An 18,743-nucleotide genomic window follows, 5' to 3' on the forward strand; every position below is an offset into this window, starting at 1 on the left:
ATCTGCCTAAAGGGTATATGAGTGGTTTTTGTGCACAATAATTTCAAAAACTGTTTCCAGATCAAAAGTGAATTATTTTAATAATTTTGTTAATTGGCTTACAAAGACACACGTTGATTTTAACAGTATTAATATATATTTACACTAAGTATTATGTTAATTATACATATTTGATACTCAGCTCAGCATTAAAGAAGCTGTTAGTAAGTTGTCTCAGGAGTGGGATATCGGAATTCTACTATAGGCTTTTCCATAATTTCTAAGCTTCTATAATCAATCAGTGTTACCTTCATATTCAGAGAAAAAGAAATCAAAAAGCAAAAGTGCATCACGTATAATTCTCACCAGCTGCTTACCTGTAAGAACAGCCTCCTTTAAATTTTTAAGATATTTTTACATTTTCTTTTTTTGTTTTTTTGTTTTTTTTGCGGTACACGGGCCTCTCACCGCCAGGGAAGCCCAAGATATTTTTACATTTTCTAACTGAAGATCATCCATTTCCACTAAGCAGCTGTTAGACACCTCTAAACTCTTGTTGTATCTTTCTTATACATGACTAAAGGACAGAGTATAAATGCAATTTTAATATGTTTATGTTCCCAAAACTATGCTGGGTTCTTTAAAATGCCCTACAGTCCTCACCACACCCCGTCCCTGGCTTACAGAGGAGTGTGACCAGCAGGCCTGTTGCTGACGAGGGGGCCTTGCAGAGGTTCCCGTGTGCCAGGGCAGAGCTGAGATCCGAATCCTGGCTCGTCCCTCCTCTGAAACCCACGCTGTGTCCTGCTGCCTCTACAGGTTCAGTGAAAGGTGTCTGCATTTGGCCAGATACTGTTTCAGCTGCAGAACTGGTTCCTGACTTTATTATGTCAAGCAAATACCCACTCTCTGGATATTTCACTTGAATTCTTGACCCAAATATTAGACAAGTCGCCCACCGTCCACCTCACTTGTAGGTGGACAATACCTGCTTCCACCTGCTCAGTGTCTGCTCTTCCAGCCCCTTCGCACCCAGGGAAGCAGCCTTACGAGGGGAAAGCTGGGGCACAGAGAACAGAAACGCCCCGGGTCGTAACTAGGGAAGTGACCAAGCCCAAACCATAACCTACGCCCTGTCAGTCCAGGCCCCAGGCTCGTAACCTCTTTGACAGTCTTCCTTCCCAAGCCACTCATGTTTCATACTTGAAACTATAATGCTAAACACCATTTATATAGCTAATCATCTAAGTTAGCTGGTTGAAAGCCCAGCTATAAAGAGCCTGGACTGCAAAATACCTTAAATTCTGAAACCATATTGCGGCCACGCCCCAGCTTCTAGCCACTAATGCAGTGTGTAATAAGTGTGTAGTATTGTTCTTGACACCAAGATTTTCAAAAGCAGAAAACTGTTTATTTAATACTCTCAGTATTGAGCGCCTGAGACCAAAGCGAGCTCTCGTTTTTACTGAACGCCATTAGGCCACTTTCACAGTTTCATCCCCCTCCTTCTCAAAGGCACAGGGCACAGCGGAGGCCCACGCCTGGGACCCGGACTCGGCTCTACACAGTGGGCCCGGACAAGCCCGTTCTTCCCAGCTCTCTCCTCTGTTACAAAGTTTAAAAGTTTGTTCCGGAAAGGAGATTATATAAAGCACCTGACATACAATGGGTACCCCTGAAAGTAGCTTCCGTTGCACCTCAAATTTTAAGGCTGCTTGACCACGTTTTGGACCGTCTGGGCCCAACCACCTGTTGACTAAGGTACAAGTGTGTTTAGGTATCTTTTGCTTCCTGAGAACAGGATTCCCCTGGATCTCACCATCCAGAACCAAATCCCAACCTGGTGTCATCTCACCTCAGCCCACGGCCACCAGTGCCTGGCTCAGGGAAGGAGTCAACATCAGTAACATCGGATGAGGACCTAAGCCAGGTTCACAAGCTCAGGTGAATCCGGGAATTGCACAGGTAACTCAGAAGTAAAACAGAGTCTAAAACAGGAAGTCAATCTTCGCATGTGGGAAACAAATCCGTATCCTGAGGTTTTCCAAAGTACGAATCCCCAGTTTTTATGTAACATTTCTCCATTTCCAAAACATGCAAGAAAAACCACCAACATCCAACACACACACGAACATAAGAGTCCGCAGCACGTGCACAAACACACAAACAGCAAGGACGTGCGGCCACGCGAGGGTCCCTCACGTGAACGTGCACCTTTCGCATCCCTCCCCTTAGACTGACTGACCTCCTTCCCTAGTTCTGTGCGCGTTCTGTCCACACAGGCACACAGAGCAGGTGGCTTTCAGGGCAGCATTTGTCAACAAACCCCAACCCTGAGAGATGCAGCTTCAGCAGAAGTGGCGGGACCTCTGGGAGGTCTTGGTGTCACAATTTCCACGCTAGACTTGTCAGTGACAGAAAACATTCCTACAATGGGTCCAAGCTGGAGAGCAGAGGAGAAAATGGTGTATTAGGTCACGAAACACGTACAAGACATCCCGAGGGGATACTTGGAAGAGTGCGCGCTTCCCAGTAAGAACTTTTAGGTGAGGGGAGAACTAGATAAATCATATTCTGAGTAAAGGACACGTTTATATCACAGTTTAAAACATGCAAAACACTCTATATGCTGACCGTTACATACAAGTGGGTTTAGTAAAATCTTGATGCAAGGACGAGAATGGTCCACAAACATTTCGGGTTAGTGGCCTGCCAGAGGGAAATGTCATCAGGGAAGGGTATAAAGGGGACGTCAGTTATTATCTTTGATGATTTACTTTTTAAAAGCAGCCGAGAAATCTAAGGCAAATATGGAAAAATAAAACATCAAAGCTGAAGAAAACTTCACAGTGAAAAGAATAAAATCCAAGGAGGGAGGCGACCCCATCCTACAGGCACTACAGCTTACCTTACCCCCTACTGCGGGGTGGGGAACACACCAGCTTCTGCAATGTACTTTTTTAGAGTTAAGAGATCTAAGTATTGGATGGAAAGAAATATTTACATATTTAAATAGTGTGAACACTACTCGTTGGGAACACTTATAGCATTTACTGCCTCAACCAAATGCAGAGATGTCGTAAGACTGGTTAAAAACTGAGGAACGGCAGCTGTGTCCCCCGCACAGCCTCACCATGCAAACATTATAAAGATGAACACACAAATTTTTAGCACTTTATAAAGTTCACATCCAGAACCTAAGTATATATTCCAATGTACTTATCTCTCTGAAATTCCACCCACCACTTGTCTGACAAAGGAACACTTTACCCAATTAAAAACTAAGGTTCTTATTAAGCCATTTCCTCATTACAGAATGTAGAATCTTGATAAGAAACTGATTTCTTAAAACATGTAAGGAAATTCCCCGGTTGACAAATTCCATGGGGGGAGCGGGGCGGGTCTCAGTGTAAGAGCATTTTTCCCTTGAGAAGATGAGAATTCATTTAATTTGATAAATTAAACATGATCATTAAACTTTTACAAGAAATTCTGAATTTTATTTCAATAATTTCATAAAACTTAGTTGATGGCAAAGTACAGAACAGCATCCAAAGAAATACTTTGCAACAAAGCTCTCCTTTGCTTCTCAAAAGTTTAAGCTGGATTCTTCAAATTAAGTATTTCCCTAAATTTAAATCAAAGTAGCTTGATACACACCCTCATACATTTATTTATTACATATTGCACATTTAAGGATATACACTTTGGATGAAAATAGTACACAATGAAAAAGCAAGTTTGCCCCCAAAACTACATTAAACTCTTTATATAAAAACTCCTGACAAACCTCTACTTCTTGAAACATGGAATGTACTAAAATGAGTAATTCTTATTGCTCAGGAATGTAAAATAGACAATTACTTGCAATTGCAACTCTCCATAACTTGTTTTGAAACTTGTCAATGATCTCTCTCCCAAAAAAAGATCTATTTTTTTTCTCAAGGTCCTTAAGTGTGTACATTACCTGACATCCTTTGTTCTCTGTAGGATTACAAACAGTATCGAGATTTTAGACCATGAATTATCAAAACCCACACACTTGGTTTAAATAATCATTAAATCTTTAAGGACCATATACAGAAAATACTGAGGTCACACTCCGTTCTCCAGCCTTGAAGGTTACATAAACCAATGAGTTCCACAGCCCCCTTCTTTTATTATAACGTTAATAAAGTTGTTTAGTTATGCTCATACTGGTTTAAGAGCTGAGATTGTTCATGGCCAGTTATTTCTTCTCACTTCTTTGGTAGATAAAAGCCAAGAAAAAAAGTCTTAGAAAATCTAGGGCCACAAGGTTCCACAAAGAAATGTTACAGTCGGCCCTCTGTTATCTGTGGGCTTTGCATCAGTGTATACAGGGGGGCTGACTGTACTCAGCCATTTTATACAAGGGACTGGGCATCCCTGGATCTTGGTTTCCACAGTGAATCTTGAAACCAATCCGCCCTTGGTCACAGAGGGACAACTGTACTGTCTTTACAGTGAATCAAAGGCATCACAAAAGGACCACACTAGAGACAGTACCTGATTTGGACAGGATAGAAAGCATCTCTTCTGCGTGGTAGATGACACTGGTTAAGAGCCTGCGCTCTTATGACCAGACCATCGGGATCCAGAGCCTGTGTTGTTACCTAAACTTGTGTAAACCTGAGCATACCTAACTTCCCTAAACCTGTCTGCTCATCCCCTACTAAGGAGATAAGAACAGTACCTATTCACAGGATCCGGGGGAGGATTATGACTTGACATAAAACACCTGGCGCACTGGGATAAGCATCTTGAAGACCATTTCATGCTTTGAGAAACACACGATGGGTGAAATAAATTGCTTAGGTGGGCAATCACTTCGGGTGTCTGCTAGCGAAGTGGTAATTAAAGCTCAACCCCACATTTCTGAAATCACTTATTTTTGCACAGACAGCTCAGACCTATTTGCAAGCAAAAACCCTTTACTGGTATTCTAGCAACGCTAACTTCACAAAGACAGCTCTTGCAATAAGCAACCCCTCAAGCCGATTCCTGCAACTTAATTTTTTTTAAAGATTAACATACAAAGAACTCTGAAAATGCCAGGTTCCCTACATTACAGGACTAAGTCTTACTTGAACCTACTTGGTATCTTGTCTTTTGGCATTTAAAAGCCTCTAAAACAGTTGTCTTGGCTGCAGATTAAAATGACTGGAGCTTAAAAACAAATGACCGAGCCGGGTCTCCACCCCTGACCAATCTTCAGGCAGTGTAGCTGCAGGTACCGTCCAAGTGTCAGGATACTTTCGGGACCGCATCACACGTGTTAACATGCTGTAGCTGCATACCACCACTAAAATCTAGCATAATGAATAGTTATCTTAGTAGTTCCCTGCACCTTTTTTCAAGGTGGGTGCTACATATAGGAACAACTGGCAAACAAGAAACGCGGTTCTAAAACAAGAGAAATGTGGTAATAGGAGTGTATGCATAATTAGAAAGGGAATTACCTGGCCAATAGAGCTTTACATTGTAAATAAAATGTTCATAACCTTACGGTCACAAACATTATCATAAAAATATTTTAGGATCATAGAAAGTACTTTTGCAGTCACTTATACTTGGTTTTCAAGAAACCAGAGAAAGTAGATTAAAATTTTAAAAAAAAAGATACAAGGTTGTATGTAATTTATGATTATGCTTAAAGAGCACCACTATTATAAGGAAATAAATGTTTATAGAAACCGATGCCGAGTTCAGCATTTATTTTTTATAAACTATTTTCTGAATTCCCTAAGATGCACACATCTTTATTTCTACAAGCAGAAATGTAGGAAGCTAGAACTTTCTTTCCCTTCAAGGATGATGTTCAAACTTCTCTGCACCAGTTCCTGCAGGCTGGGCATTCCCAAGAGGCCACTGTTCCTGCACAGAACTCTCCAGAAGCACGGCTTCTACCAAGGTGGGCTCTCAAGTGTGGAACTGAAGAAGGTGTCCCCATGTCCTACCACAAAGCCCTTAACCTCCAGGTCACTAAGAAAAGACTACCTGCCAGCGGGACTCGGGTCCCAGTGACTGGCTGTTATTACCTGATAGAACATAAATACACACACCACAGTCTGTTGAAATCAAATTCCTTTTTGTTGCTTTTCAGAAAGGAAAATGACACTTCACCACATTTTTAAACAGTTTATTTATTTATTTAAACAATAGTTTATTTTCCTTTGAAAGCTAGAATATGAAGATCATTTATTTACCTTATTTTGTTGTTTTTCCATATGGTAAAACTGGTCTTTCCCTAATTTTCATAAAGGTGAATTTTTAAAAATCTATGCACATACCAAAATCACTGAAAGAAATGTGCAAAGCTCTGGGAAAACTAGTACTTGAATGTTTTCAAACTGGCAGAAGATTAAAATTGGGGGATATACCCTATAAGGAACTGTACTTTTTATCTTATTGATAAAGGCTGTTTTCAAAGTGGCATATTTTGAACTAAGATAACTGAAGGAGAAATTAAGAATATAATTTTCCTCTGACAAGAACTTCCTAATTTGATACATATTTTTTTCCAAGTGTCATTTCTTCTTTTAAGGTAACATACTGCACACTCAGAATACAATTCTTAAATTTGTCTCTTGTAAATACAAGAATGGGCAAAATTAAGGTACATTAGTTATAGAAAGAATGAAGGAAGGTAGTGCATTTAGTGTCAGATAAGAACTTAAAAGGCCTTAGTTACTTGGTTGTGGCTTCAGAGATGGCAACCGTGTATTTCCCTCATGCTGACATTCACAAGTAAGCAGGCAGACAAAGCAAAAATTTCTGAACATGTAAGGAATGAAGACGAATAGTTTAATCTATGTATTACCAGTCAATTAATACAGTTGGACTCTGTCGGTAGTAAAATAATTTGATCACATTTCGTACAGCAGTTAAAGAGTCTCCTGAACAGTCGGAGCATGTCCTGCTACGTAAAGCAGTAAAGAAACCCATGTGGACTTTATTTTGCAAACAACACTCAGACTACATTCTAGCTCAAGACCAACCACTGCATTATGCATCTTGTGAAATGCCTACCTAAAAATGCATTTATTTATTACCAATTGGGAGGGGGGATTTCTAGCCTAAACACTAAAACCAGACATGTGCATGAGACTATTCTACAGCTGCCTGTGGTACAGTCTTATGACAGGAAATCTCACACTCTTGAGCATCTTACGTCCACTATTCAGTTGTAACAAATTGGGGTACATTTTTTTCTACAAAGTTACCAGAAACAGACACTGAGCTAGAGTCAGGAGAGCAGGTTTCAGGTCCAGCACTGCCTCTGCCCTTGTGAGACATGAGGAAAGTCCTCTGAGCTCTCACGAAGGCCTCAAATCCCTCAACAATACAACAAAGAGGTTGAACAAAATGAACTCTAAGGAGCATTCCCATAAAACGGGCTTCTACTAAATTGAGAATTTAAATTGTTTAAAAACTGATAGCTATGAAATCTCAAGCCTGATGCTCATCACCAGTAATGCTGATTATAGAAAGAGACTGAAGCCAAGGAATTAGTGATTCTGCACGGACGGGACGGAAATGCAAGGCTTGTTGGCATGCTTTCCCAGGTACCAGAGTGGGAAGGAGCTTTTACAATGACTGCGCCAGGCAGCACCTGCAGCACGTGCAGGGAAGACGTGTCCTTGTTCTTACTCTTGCACTCAAGCAAGAGGTTTTCTAGAAGATAACAAAAAGCGCAACACCACAGTACACGGGCTCTGCCAAGTTCAAAACATACTTGAAATGAAAATGCAAACAAAATACTTCAGAGCATCTCACTCCATTATAAAAGGTACACACAGACCTGGGGCCAACACACTTCACTGCACCATGTCAAGTCCCAGAGTCCAATTTCCCTTTCAAATATAAGTGCATCTTTCACAAAACCAACAGCTATTTTCAAAAATCAAAATTCGCTTGCATTAGACTGTACTTAGTAGAAAAAGTGAATCTATTTTTTCTGGTTCCAAAATTTTCTATGTCAACACAGATTAACTAAATGAGACATAACACTAAGTACAGGAAAGTACACCAGACCCTGTCATACATTTATAGTGCAAACGCATTTCACGTGGTTGACGTAGAGATCTGCAAAGGATAAGGTCATTTTTCACAAAGGAATTCCCAAGGTTTACTCACTAATACCAAATTTCCATAATGGAAATTACTGGGCTTGCCAAATTGGACGGGGAAAAACCTACTTTTAACTATTATTATGAAATGTTATAAAATAAAAGGAATTCTTAGGCTGGTCAAAAAGCAGTGACTATGGGCTTCCCTGGTGGCGCAGTGGTTGAGAGTCCGCCTGCCAATGCAGGGGACACGGGTTCGTGCCCCGGTCCGGGAGGATCCCACATGCCACGGAGCGGCTGGGCCCGTGAGCCCATGGCCACTAAGACTGCGCGTCCGGAGCCTGTACTCCGCAACGGGAGACGACACAACAGTGAGAGGCCCGCGTACCACACACACACACACACACACAAAAAAGCAGTGACTAGAATCAAGGAGAATCAGTCTTTCTTGAGAAGACACTAAAAGAACCTATTAAGAATAGGATAAATTAAACACAACAGAGCCACAGGGCAGACATGTAAACTGACTGAAATTACAGCACTTTTATACTCGTGGTATTTGCTTGTTTTATATTATCTTGATGACAAATGGCTTATGATCTTCCAAAATTCCAAAAATGGCCTGAAATTTTATCAATTCCTTTCCTTAAAAGAATGAGGACTTTGAACCACAAATACTCTAATATCCGCAAGGGTTTCCATGAGATAAATTATGCATTTTATAACCCAGATCACCACACAGCACACTCCCTGGCATCCCGTCTAATGACACAACAAACACAAGCTATCGAGCAAGAATCTGTTAACAGTTTTATTATTTTTGTGTTAAATACCATGGGACAGGGTTGGAAGGATGAAAAACTCAGTCAACAACTGCCTCACAAGGGATAAGAAAAATTCTGCCATGATATTAGCAAAGGTAAAGGAGAAAATTTACACTGTAAGAGGCACCATTTCCCCACAGAATACCTCTTGGCATTTCCTGAATGAGTGGGATTAGCAATCTAAATAAATCATATTTCAAGAGGTAACAGCAACAGATAAAATTTAAAGGGATTATTAAAATAACATTTACAAGACTCTGAACAATTCTTGAACTCTTATTAAAACCACAAAGAAAGAACAATTCTTTATTTATGAATTTCATAAAGGACTGAATGTGCAATGACACCTGCTAGGGATGGTCTGGTGACGTTCACGCCGTCCGGGAGCCCAATACTCTGCTCTTACTGTGTTTCTAACCGTGAGACTGTTACAGGCGAGGCCTATATGACGCTGTACACACAAAGAATGGTCACCGTGGGCCACACTACCAGTGAGATGGTAGGTAAACAAATCTTTTTCTGGTCAAGAGAAAAAAAAAGAAATAGCACTCTGCATGCTTCACTCTACAAGATGAATTTCCCTAGAAAGAATCCAATGAAAATGGCTGCAATTACAACAAGAAGTGAAGGAAGAGGACTGGTGACATTATCTCTGAAGGATGCAGCTGAGGTGGATCCAGGTTTATCCGAATGTGCTACCTTTCTGAGCCTTAAGCCTTCATCCTAGAAAAAAATATATGCACAAAAAGAAGTTTTAAAAACAAATATTCATTAAGACTAGTGAGCTACAAATATACAGACAGAAAGCAGGTCAGTATGCATGCGACTGGGGGCGAGAGCAGGGATGAGCTGCTACCCAGCCTAAGGAAACTTTCTAGGGTGATACAAACAGTCTAAAACCTGATTCCAGTGATGGCTGCACATTCCATAAATTTACTAAAAAAAAAAAAAAAAAATCACTGAATTGTACACTCACAACGGGTGTCTTCATGGAATGTAAATTACACCTCAATAATGCTGATTTTAAAAACCAGAGCCAAGAAATATACTTCTAAAAAACTGAAATGTCAGCTACGGTTATATTTACATGGAAGGAAAAATCCCACTAAAATTAATACAATTAAAGAAGAATCCTATGCGTGCACTTTCCCCAAGGTGGCCAACAGCACCTTCACGCTGGGCTCCATCAGCCAAAGACCACCAGAAACAAAGTTAGGTCATTAGTCTCACCCGCCGCAAGCAGGGCCCCACACAGCAGAGCGCAGGGAAAAGACAGGACTCTACAGGACTGGGGAGAGGGAGTGCAGGATGGAATTTAAACGCAGCGTTTCAATGTGCTCAAAGCAAAGCAGGAGGTCTTTGTGTAAGAGGGTCAGCACCAGGGTCTGGACTGTAGAGGAGAGACAGAATCAATTCCTTGGAAACTACAAATACAACAGGGGTGGGATGCTGTAGGCAGAGCCCTGCACCTGAGGCTCTGCACCTGGACCAGAAAGGGAGGCCGCTTCTCTGCCATCACAGTGACTCCCATCCTCCAGACCAGGTGGCTGCTCCGTGCTGACTGACACAGCCTCACCCAGCGAAGTTTCTGACAGTCAGTCTATGACTTTAGGGGACCAGGTTTCTCAGTAACAGGACAGCAGTCACTCTAAGCAGGAGGTTGTTATGACACTTTACCAGCTGCAGAATGACCCTGGGGAAAATACTGACACCGGTTTACCTAGGCAGCTGGCTTTACCTGGTCCATCATCCCAACCAGATGAATACGGGGCAGGCTTTCACCTCCTCAGCACAAGCTCCTTTTTACTTTCTCACACTGATTCATTCCTCTAGTGTGTTCACTGAAAACACCCAGTGGAAGAGTGCACCTGATGTCATGCTGTCTTATTTGCATGACTGGATTTTCTGAGGGTTTGCGGGTTTGGGTCTTGTTCTGATTAGTCCCATGTGGACAGAACAATGATGCTCAGTCCCGGCAAGAACTTTAAAAGCTACTCCAGGTGATTCTGCCTCACGGGGTCTCAGGAAGGCCTGAACATGTGTATTTAAGAGCTCACGGCAGATTCCGACGCACAGGCTGGATGAAGAAGGCCAGGGCTGCAGAACATAAAGGGCAGTGATGAGACCCCTCAAGGAAGTCAACCTGGCAACCAGCGATGATGGGCCTTAGTGTGAACTGTTAAAGGTCCAGAAGTTGACTCTGTAAACAAGTGGTCTTCAAGGTTCTTTTGTTTTCTCTTTTAAACAGCAGAACGCTTTTTCAAGGAAGTCAACCTGGCAACCAGCGATGATGGGCCTTAGTGTGAACTGTTAAAGGTCCAGAAGTTGACTCTGTAAACAAGTGGTCTTCAAGGTTCGTTTTCTCTTTTAAACAGCAGAACGCTTTTTTAAATAACATCTACAGAACGTTAGTCCATAAAGAGTCGGGACCAGGAATCAATCTTATCACCCATCTCCCCAGCCCGGCCCGACCCAGGCACTTCTCCCTCCCAGCCAGGCGACAGGCCGTGGCTCTCAGTACAATGAGAAGCACATCTTCCATTACGTACAGGACTGAGGGAGTCATGGTACATAAAGGAAAAGTAACAAAAAACAGCACTCTTAAAACTCCACAGGGCATGGGTGTGGGTGTGGGTGCAACATGAGACCACCTCTCCATTCTCCAGACAGGCGCTGGGGGGCAGAGGCCTCTACGGCTGGGCTGTGGAATAGGAAGAAATAGCCAGAAAAGCCGTCTCAGCACACATCAAGCCAAGACATAGTGCCTTTGATTCAGAGTGTAGTTTCCACAGGCTACGAAATAATCAGATGTGGATTACGTCCCACAATTTAGCTTATTTACTTTAAGTACATTTTAGTATCAATACTATCTACTTTGACATGAAAAGCTTCAAACAAAGCCTCAAAAAGCAACTTAAAGGTCTTCAGGTCTTGAAATATTAGTAAACTCCACACTACCCCACAGCCCATTGCTCACTCAAATGTGAATGAACACTGTGCACGTGTGCTGTGAACGCAGAGGCGGTGAACACAGCCCCTGCCCCCAAGACACCCCAGCCCGCTGGAGGGAGACGGACAAATGGAAGAGGTAAGAGATAGCCTGGAAACAGAGGAGGCAGCATTCCAAGACTGTTTCTCTTTTCTTTTCAGGGGAAGAGTCCCAGAAAAGGTCATACTGGCAAGGTGATGAGAACCGAGCACCATAAGACGTGTGTGCGTGTGTGCATGCCATGTGGGCAGGGACGGGGCTCCGGGCTGCCCTCGGAGGGAAGTGCTCCCGCTACAGCAGAGGAGGCTCCTCCAGGACCCCCAGCCCAGTGCTGACCGACACGACCCGAAGAGGCACTTCCAATGGGTACCCCTACGTGGAGTTTTAAATTTTCTAACAGCACATTTAAAAAGGTACAAAAAATTGGCAAAATTTTAATGATATATTCAATCCAATATAACCAAAATATCATTTCAACATGTAACAATACGAAAAAAAGGAGGTTGTTTTGGTTATTTTTGGCACTACGTCACTCACAGCATATCTTAATTCCAACTAAGCACATTTCAAAGCGCCCTGGACGACGGGTGCCAGTCTGGGGACAGCACTGCTGCAGCAGGTGACAGGACCAGGGCCCATAATGCAAAGGCTGCACAAGCGAGAGAGGAAGCCAGCAAGGCCACGGCCAGACCCCAACACCCAGGCCAGCTGCTGGGAAGGGAGCATGGGACAGGAGAAGCCACCGCCAAAGTGTAAGAAGAGGCTGGCAGGGAGCCAAGGCCAGGGCAGAAGCAAATTGGGGAAAAGGAAAAAGAACTGAAAAGGGGTAAATGTAAAAGCTGCCAGACAAAATGGCCCAACAACGTTCACCTCCCCGCTACCTTCACTGCAATCAAGTTCCTTTCCCAGGAGCGAGCACTTACTCTCAGGTGTCGGTTTTCTTCCGATAGCTTCATCATCTCTCCCTGGAGCCTCTTGCACTCTTCCATGAGCTTCCTCGTCTCAGTATCATTGAGGGAAACACTGTGTGGCTTTGGCACGGGCCCGTCCTGCTTCGCAGCGTTCAGGGGAACGGCTTTGCTGGGTTCCATGTCGTTCTGCAGCACAAAGACAACGGGTGGGGTGTTTTTCAACTGACTAACTCTCCTAACAGGTTTTTAAACAACTTAAAACTCCACACATCCATCTCCAAGAAATTATTTACATGCAAAGTTTTGACAGTTTTCAATTTCATTATTAAAAAGTTTTAAAAATACCCAATGTCTGGTCATCTGTGAACAACTGCACAGGACGACAGCAGTAAACACCAGCAGTCAGTGAGGTCAAAGCACGCGAACCACCCCTCCTCTGTGCCCGCCACCCTGTGCACTTACCTCCACCAGAGCACTGAGCACACAGCACAACACTGTACTTTTGGTGTTCTTTCCTACAACGCTTCAACGCCTGGGTAAAGCAAGAGCCATTGCTCTTTGCATTTACCCCTAAACCCAGCACTGTGGCCAACAGTAGTTACTCAATAAGTATGCTGAGTGACGCCAACCAAAATCCAAACATGAAGTTCATTTTCAGTGCTCTGATTCTGCAATTCAAATTGGGTTCTGGAGGGAAGGGGGGATGTTATTGCAAACACGTAATGAAATCAGGAGACTACCCTAAGAAAAACATTTGAAAGAAAACCTAACTTCTATTCATGGGAAAAAATAACTGAAGGATATGGGCACCGAAGGGGAGATAATGAACACAAACATGTATCATGGGGAAAAAAAGAGGGGAGGGAGTCCACTTCATGACTTTAAACTCAAATATAAACGATCCCTTCAAATCATTAGTAACACTACCTGCTTTAACTCATGAAACTCAATATGGAACCAGAGTGGTATTCAGGCACCTTTAAAATTATGAGCCCCCAAATCTTAACTCCTGCCAGCACTCACCCATTGGAACTAGTGGCAAAGGCGTGGAGAGAAAGGCACAGGGCAAGGCCTAAGCGTCCCTGAGCCTCAACTCAACACCCATACACCGGAATCTCATCTCTGCATTCACAAGCTCCCTAATAGGACTAGCACAATTCTTGTCTTTAATTAAAATTTTACTTGCTAAAAATTTAACTTTTCAAAAAGAAAGGTATAAAACACTTTATTCAGATATAAACTTCTAACAAGAACATTTCCAAAATCAACTTTATGGCATTTTCCACAGCACTCATCAGGAAGATTTAATTATAGGTCACACACCTACCACAGCATCCCAGCTCCTGAATTTACTTTCAGTATAAACAGGGACAAAACTAGTATTTCGTATGAAGGGGCTGTGATTTGATCGCCATTGTCTAAATCCATGTAAAAATTAGTAGTACTGTACTGAGGTTCCAGTCATCATTCAGATTTTCCCACTTCTCTTCAGAAGCGTCCCCGCCGTGATGGCTTTTAGGAAGCCTGCTTCACCATCCGGCTCTGTGCTTCCTGTGCGAGCCTCTTGTTCTCCACTCTGTCCTCCCCGTCCCAACCAATCCCATCGTACTGTTACAAATCCTGTTTCAGATGTTTTTGCTCTCCACCAATTTCTTTTCCTATTCTTTTCCTTAACAGCAATGAGAATTCATTTCAAAATGACTTCTCAAGTGTGCACTTTCCAACCTAGAACTAGTCCAGCCTCTGGGAACCAGAATGGCACATGGCCTTCCTCTGTGAAGACGAACAGTCAACAACATGGCAACTCAGCAATCTTTAGGTTTGGGGTAAAATATCACACTCATACCAGAAAGTTGACTAAGAAATTACGAGGAGACACAAAAGGCCAAAAAGTGAAGACAAAAAAATTAGAATGAGGAATCATCAAACTCTTCACAATTGGCTTTTTATTTTTAAACAAATTCTTGAAATTCCAGAAAATTGAGAATTACGAGAGGGAGAAAGGGAATTACCTCCCATTCTCTCACCAACCTAAAATAACTGTTATTTATATATTATCTTTCAATATTCTCTTTCATATGCATATTTTATAAAATCAGCGTACATGTAACTTTTTAATCTTTATTCATTTATATGTACATCTTTTAATTATCATTTTAAATGACACGATGTCATTAAATATTCCATTCTGTGCCTTAACAAAATTACTTCAACATTTCACTCTTGTTAGACATTTGATGGGTAGCTTCCCACTCTGGGATTTTAATTAACATGTCAATCAATATCTTCTCATGGTGACAGAATTAGATTTCTCTTTTTATTGAAAATTTTTCTTAATGTTGATATATTGCTTTTACAAGAAAAAGGAGAATGTCATAACCAATCTGTGGAGCATAAATGTTAAGACGAGAGTGCAAACGATAACAGTGAAGCCTAAACACTTGTCCAAAGTAAGCCAAGCAAGTCACAAAACAGTCACACTGAGTAAACCCACTTACCCCATGTGCTCACGACCATTTAGGCCCCTACAAACCAGGCAACATACAGAGCAGAGGCAAAAAAATCTAATTTATTGATTAATTAATTAATTAAAGTAGAAGCATGTATAAGCTAACTGGGCAGTGGTTAAAGGGGGTGAGGTGGGGGGAGAGTCACGGGTGTGGAGACAAGCTGGGGAGCCTGGTGGGAACACTACGGCTGCTGAGACAGCTACAGGCTTCCCTTCAGGAGCGCCACGGTGAGGTTTGGCTCCAGGAAAACAGCGTGTTCCTTGAGAGCTGCTTCAGACTGGTCCTGAAAGAGGAGACTGGCTGTTCTGAGAACCATGGAACAAGCAAACTGGAGGGACTTGACACGCTCTGACTGTGGGGCAGCTGAGGAGGGACACTGCACGCACATTATATCCAACACTGCAACTCAGAACAGACTCGACGGTCAGGCCATGGTATCGAGATAAGAGAAAACACGGTATCTCGTACATTTTCCACTCTTTTCTATTATTTAGCCTACCTGCGGTAATCTCCCCCCATCTATGAGTTGAATTTACTTCTGCACTTTTTTTTAAACAACCTTTAGAATTTCAGTTCCAATATTCTAAATTATTCCTCTTGGGGGTAATTAGAAAAAGAGAGGACTTTGGGACTATTCAGAAAAGGAAATATAAATACAAGGCAAATTCGGTTTTTGCATTGAAGCCTTGGGATGAACAAAGGAGCCAAAGAATGTAAACACGAGGCTACGTGACTCCTTTTAAGAGTAAGGGATAAAGTGCATTACAGGGAGGTAAAAAGCAAGGCCAAGAGCCACAGGAAACCTCACAGGAAACTGTCAGGAGGCCTGAGTAAGGCCTTAACTGAGAAGAGGTAGTATTTGAATAATAAAGTTTACCGAAGATATATTTTCACTCTGAACAACCCACTTACTCTTTTTCTCTAGGATCATGATTCCCAGAAGTAAATAACGAAAATCACAAAATGTTTAAAGTATCAGACATTTAGATAAAGGATCAGGTTTTGTTTAAGCCTTAGTATACACATTCCCTGCAAAGCCAAATCAAAGTATCAGCAGCCTGTTCAAACTGTGGGGTTCCCGGAGTTCCCAAGAAGCAGGAAATGAGAAAGGGAATCATACAGCACCCAGAACACCACCAGGAGGTCACTGTCATCTACTGATGTGCTGGCATTGTACTTGAGTGAATGTTAAGTGTACACACACGCACACAGAGACATGAATAAATTCAAATATGACCTAAGATCTTTAGGGCTTTTGCCACAAATTCTCCTACCCTGGGGCACTGTAACTAACAATGACAGTTAAAGAAGGGTTACTATTATTTGTACTGGATAAGAAAACATAAAGCAGTAATCTCATTTATCTTTTTTTTATATATAAACACAAATACTTGCCTGGAGAGTGATATTCACCAGCTCCCACCTTTACTGCTACACCTGCTGGTCTGTTCACATTTTTTTAGAGGATGCTCCCCAAATCTCAGTGACAGGGAAAATTACACCAATTTCATAATAATGTTCCCACTTACATTTGTCCTGCTCACTACTGAGAATTTATTAAGTGTGGTATTTGTTGTTTTAGAACAGAACGGTTTATATGCCTGGTTTTTTAAGTGATTGTGGTTCTACTGCAATTTTAAACATAGTTGACATTTTCAATTCTAATTCCTTCACAACACACTCATAACACCTCGTACGTGGCTGGGTGACCACATCACCATAACCAGTGACACTGGCAGACTTGTCTATCTGTTAGCTCCCTGAAACAAACCTTCTGTTTCTCCTGTTTGAACACACTGAGTCCCCTGGGCTCATTCTTCGCGCTATAACTGGCAGGTGCTGCGACTGTGCCGTTGATGCTGCTCGGCAGAGCAACAGCCAGGGCCAGCCCTGGCGGAGCGATACCCTGAGGTGCAGGGGAAACACATTCTCAGATTCACACCAAGCTCTGACTTCTCCTGCGTGGGACTGGGAATGACTAACACAGAAATCATTAGGTTCTAAAACAATCACCTTATTCTATAAAGATGTGTTACGCATAAGAAATAATAATAATAAATAATAGCTATGTAAAAGCAAAAAATACAACATTTCTCAACTTTTTCTATTAATTAGCTATAATCAACTTGCATTACGTTCACTAACTAAATGTAGAAACCTTATTAAACTTAAGCCAGCCTCACGTCCTAGAATGAGTACCTTCTGTGTGGCTCTTAATTTTTGTTACTACTCGATACTTGTCAGCACCTGAAGAACACGCACTTCATATTTTCTTACCTTTGCTAACACTCAAAATGAACAATGTTTAAGTTAAATGAATTTTTTCAAGGGTTCGAAAATTGCAATGATTTATAAACCTCTCCTGTATTCAACGACACACCTCCCCAAACACACACACACACACGCCCACCTACCCCTCAGGATCAAGAGACAAAGACACACAGAACATTCTAGTATTCCATTAGTATCTCCACAGTTCTCTTCCTATCTTCTCTAATTCCTTTAATACACATAAAAATAATACACAAAAAGGTTGGAGCAGACTCTGAAATAATACTTACTGAGGGCTTCCCTGGTGGCACAGTGGTTAAGAATCCACCTGCCAACGCAGGGGCACGGGTGCGATCCCTGGCCCGGGAAGATCCCACATGCCACAGAGCAACTAAGCCCGTGCGCCACAACTACTGAGCCTGCACTCTAGAGCCCACGAGCCACAACTACTGAGCCCGCATGCCACAACTACTGAAGCCCACACGCCTAGAGCCTCTGCTCTGCAACAAGAGAAGTCACGACAATGAGAAGCCCATGCACCACAACGAAGAGTAGCCCCCGCTCGCTGCAGCTAGAGAAAGCCCAAGCACATCAACAAAGACTCAACACAACCAAAAATAAAAACAAACCAAAAAAATACTTACTGATATCCAGGTCATTGTACATAACTAAGACAACTCCATCTTACTTAATAATGCACTGTCCCCAATCTGTTCTTTGTCTCAACAGAAAATAATGTATATTGAATTACAAAGTCTTTACACATAGGACCCCTGAAATTCCCTATTCTTAACAGTCCTTCAGGCTTCATTATGACAAGTATTTTTCCCTAGAAAATATGTCATTAACAGATGTTAAATGGAGGGCATAAATGAAATGTAATAATTTTTTAAAATTTGGAAAATGTCAACTAAGTAGAGTTGGTGGCTTAAAATAAACCCCCCCAAATTTTTTATTTCAACATAAAGAATGGAAGAGGTTATAAAACATCATAACAAGTTAATTAAAACCACACTCAATCCTAAAAAAAACACAACCACTAACTGGACATTAGATTTCATAATATAGAGTTGATAATAACTAAAAAGAGCTAATAATTCACAGAACTCCAGTTTGTAAAATATAAAGTAGTCAACACTCCAGTATCATCTGCATCCAGCTATCAACAA

At 41.9% G+C, this 18,743-nt stretch overlaps 1 protein-coding gene across 2 annotated transcripts in view; it reads right to left on the reverse strand.

The window, feature by feature from the left end:
• Positions 1–8,866: 8,866 nt before the first annotated feature.
• VAPA (VAMP associated protein A) overlaps positions 8,867–18,743 on the reverse strand; it is a 38,841-nt gene continuing 28,964 nt past the window's right edge. For both annotated transcript variants that reach the window (XM_024120515.3, XM_055080753.1), the window contains 2 exons: positions 12,806–12,979; positions 8,867–9,616 (listed from right to left, as the gene is read on the reverse strand). In XM_024120515.3, the coding sequence (XP_023976283.1) occupies positions 9,458–9,616; positions 12,806–12,979 (333 nt within the window). In that variant the 3' untranslated portion in view covers positions 8,867–9,457. The remainder of the gene's footprint in view (positions 9,617–12,805; positions 12,980–18,743) is intronic.

This window comes from Physeter macrocephalus, chromosome 19, assembly GCF_002837175.3.
Source record: "Physeter macrocephalus isolate SW-GA chromosome 19, ASM283717v5, whole genome shotgun sequence".
Lineage (NCBI taxonomy): Eukaryota > Metazoa > Chordata > Mammalia > Artiodactyla > Physeteridae > Physeter > Physeter macrocephalus.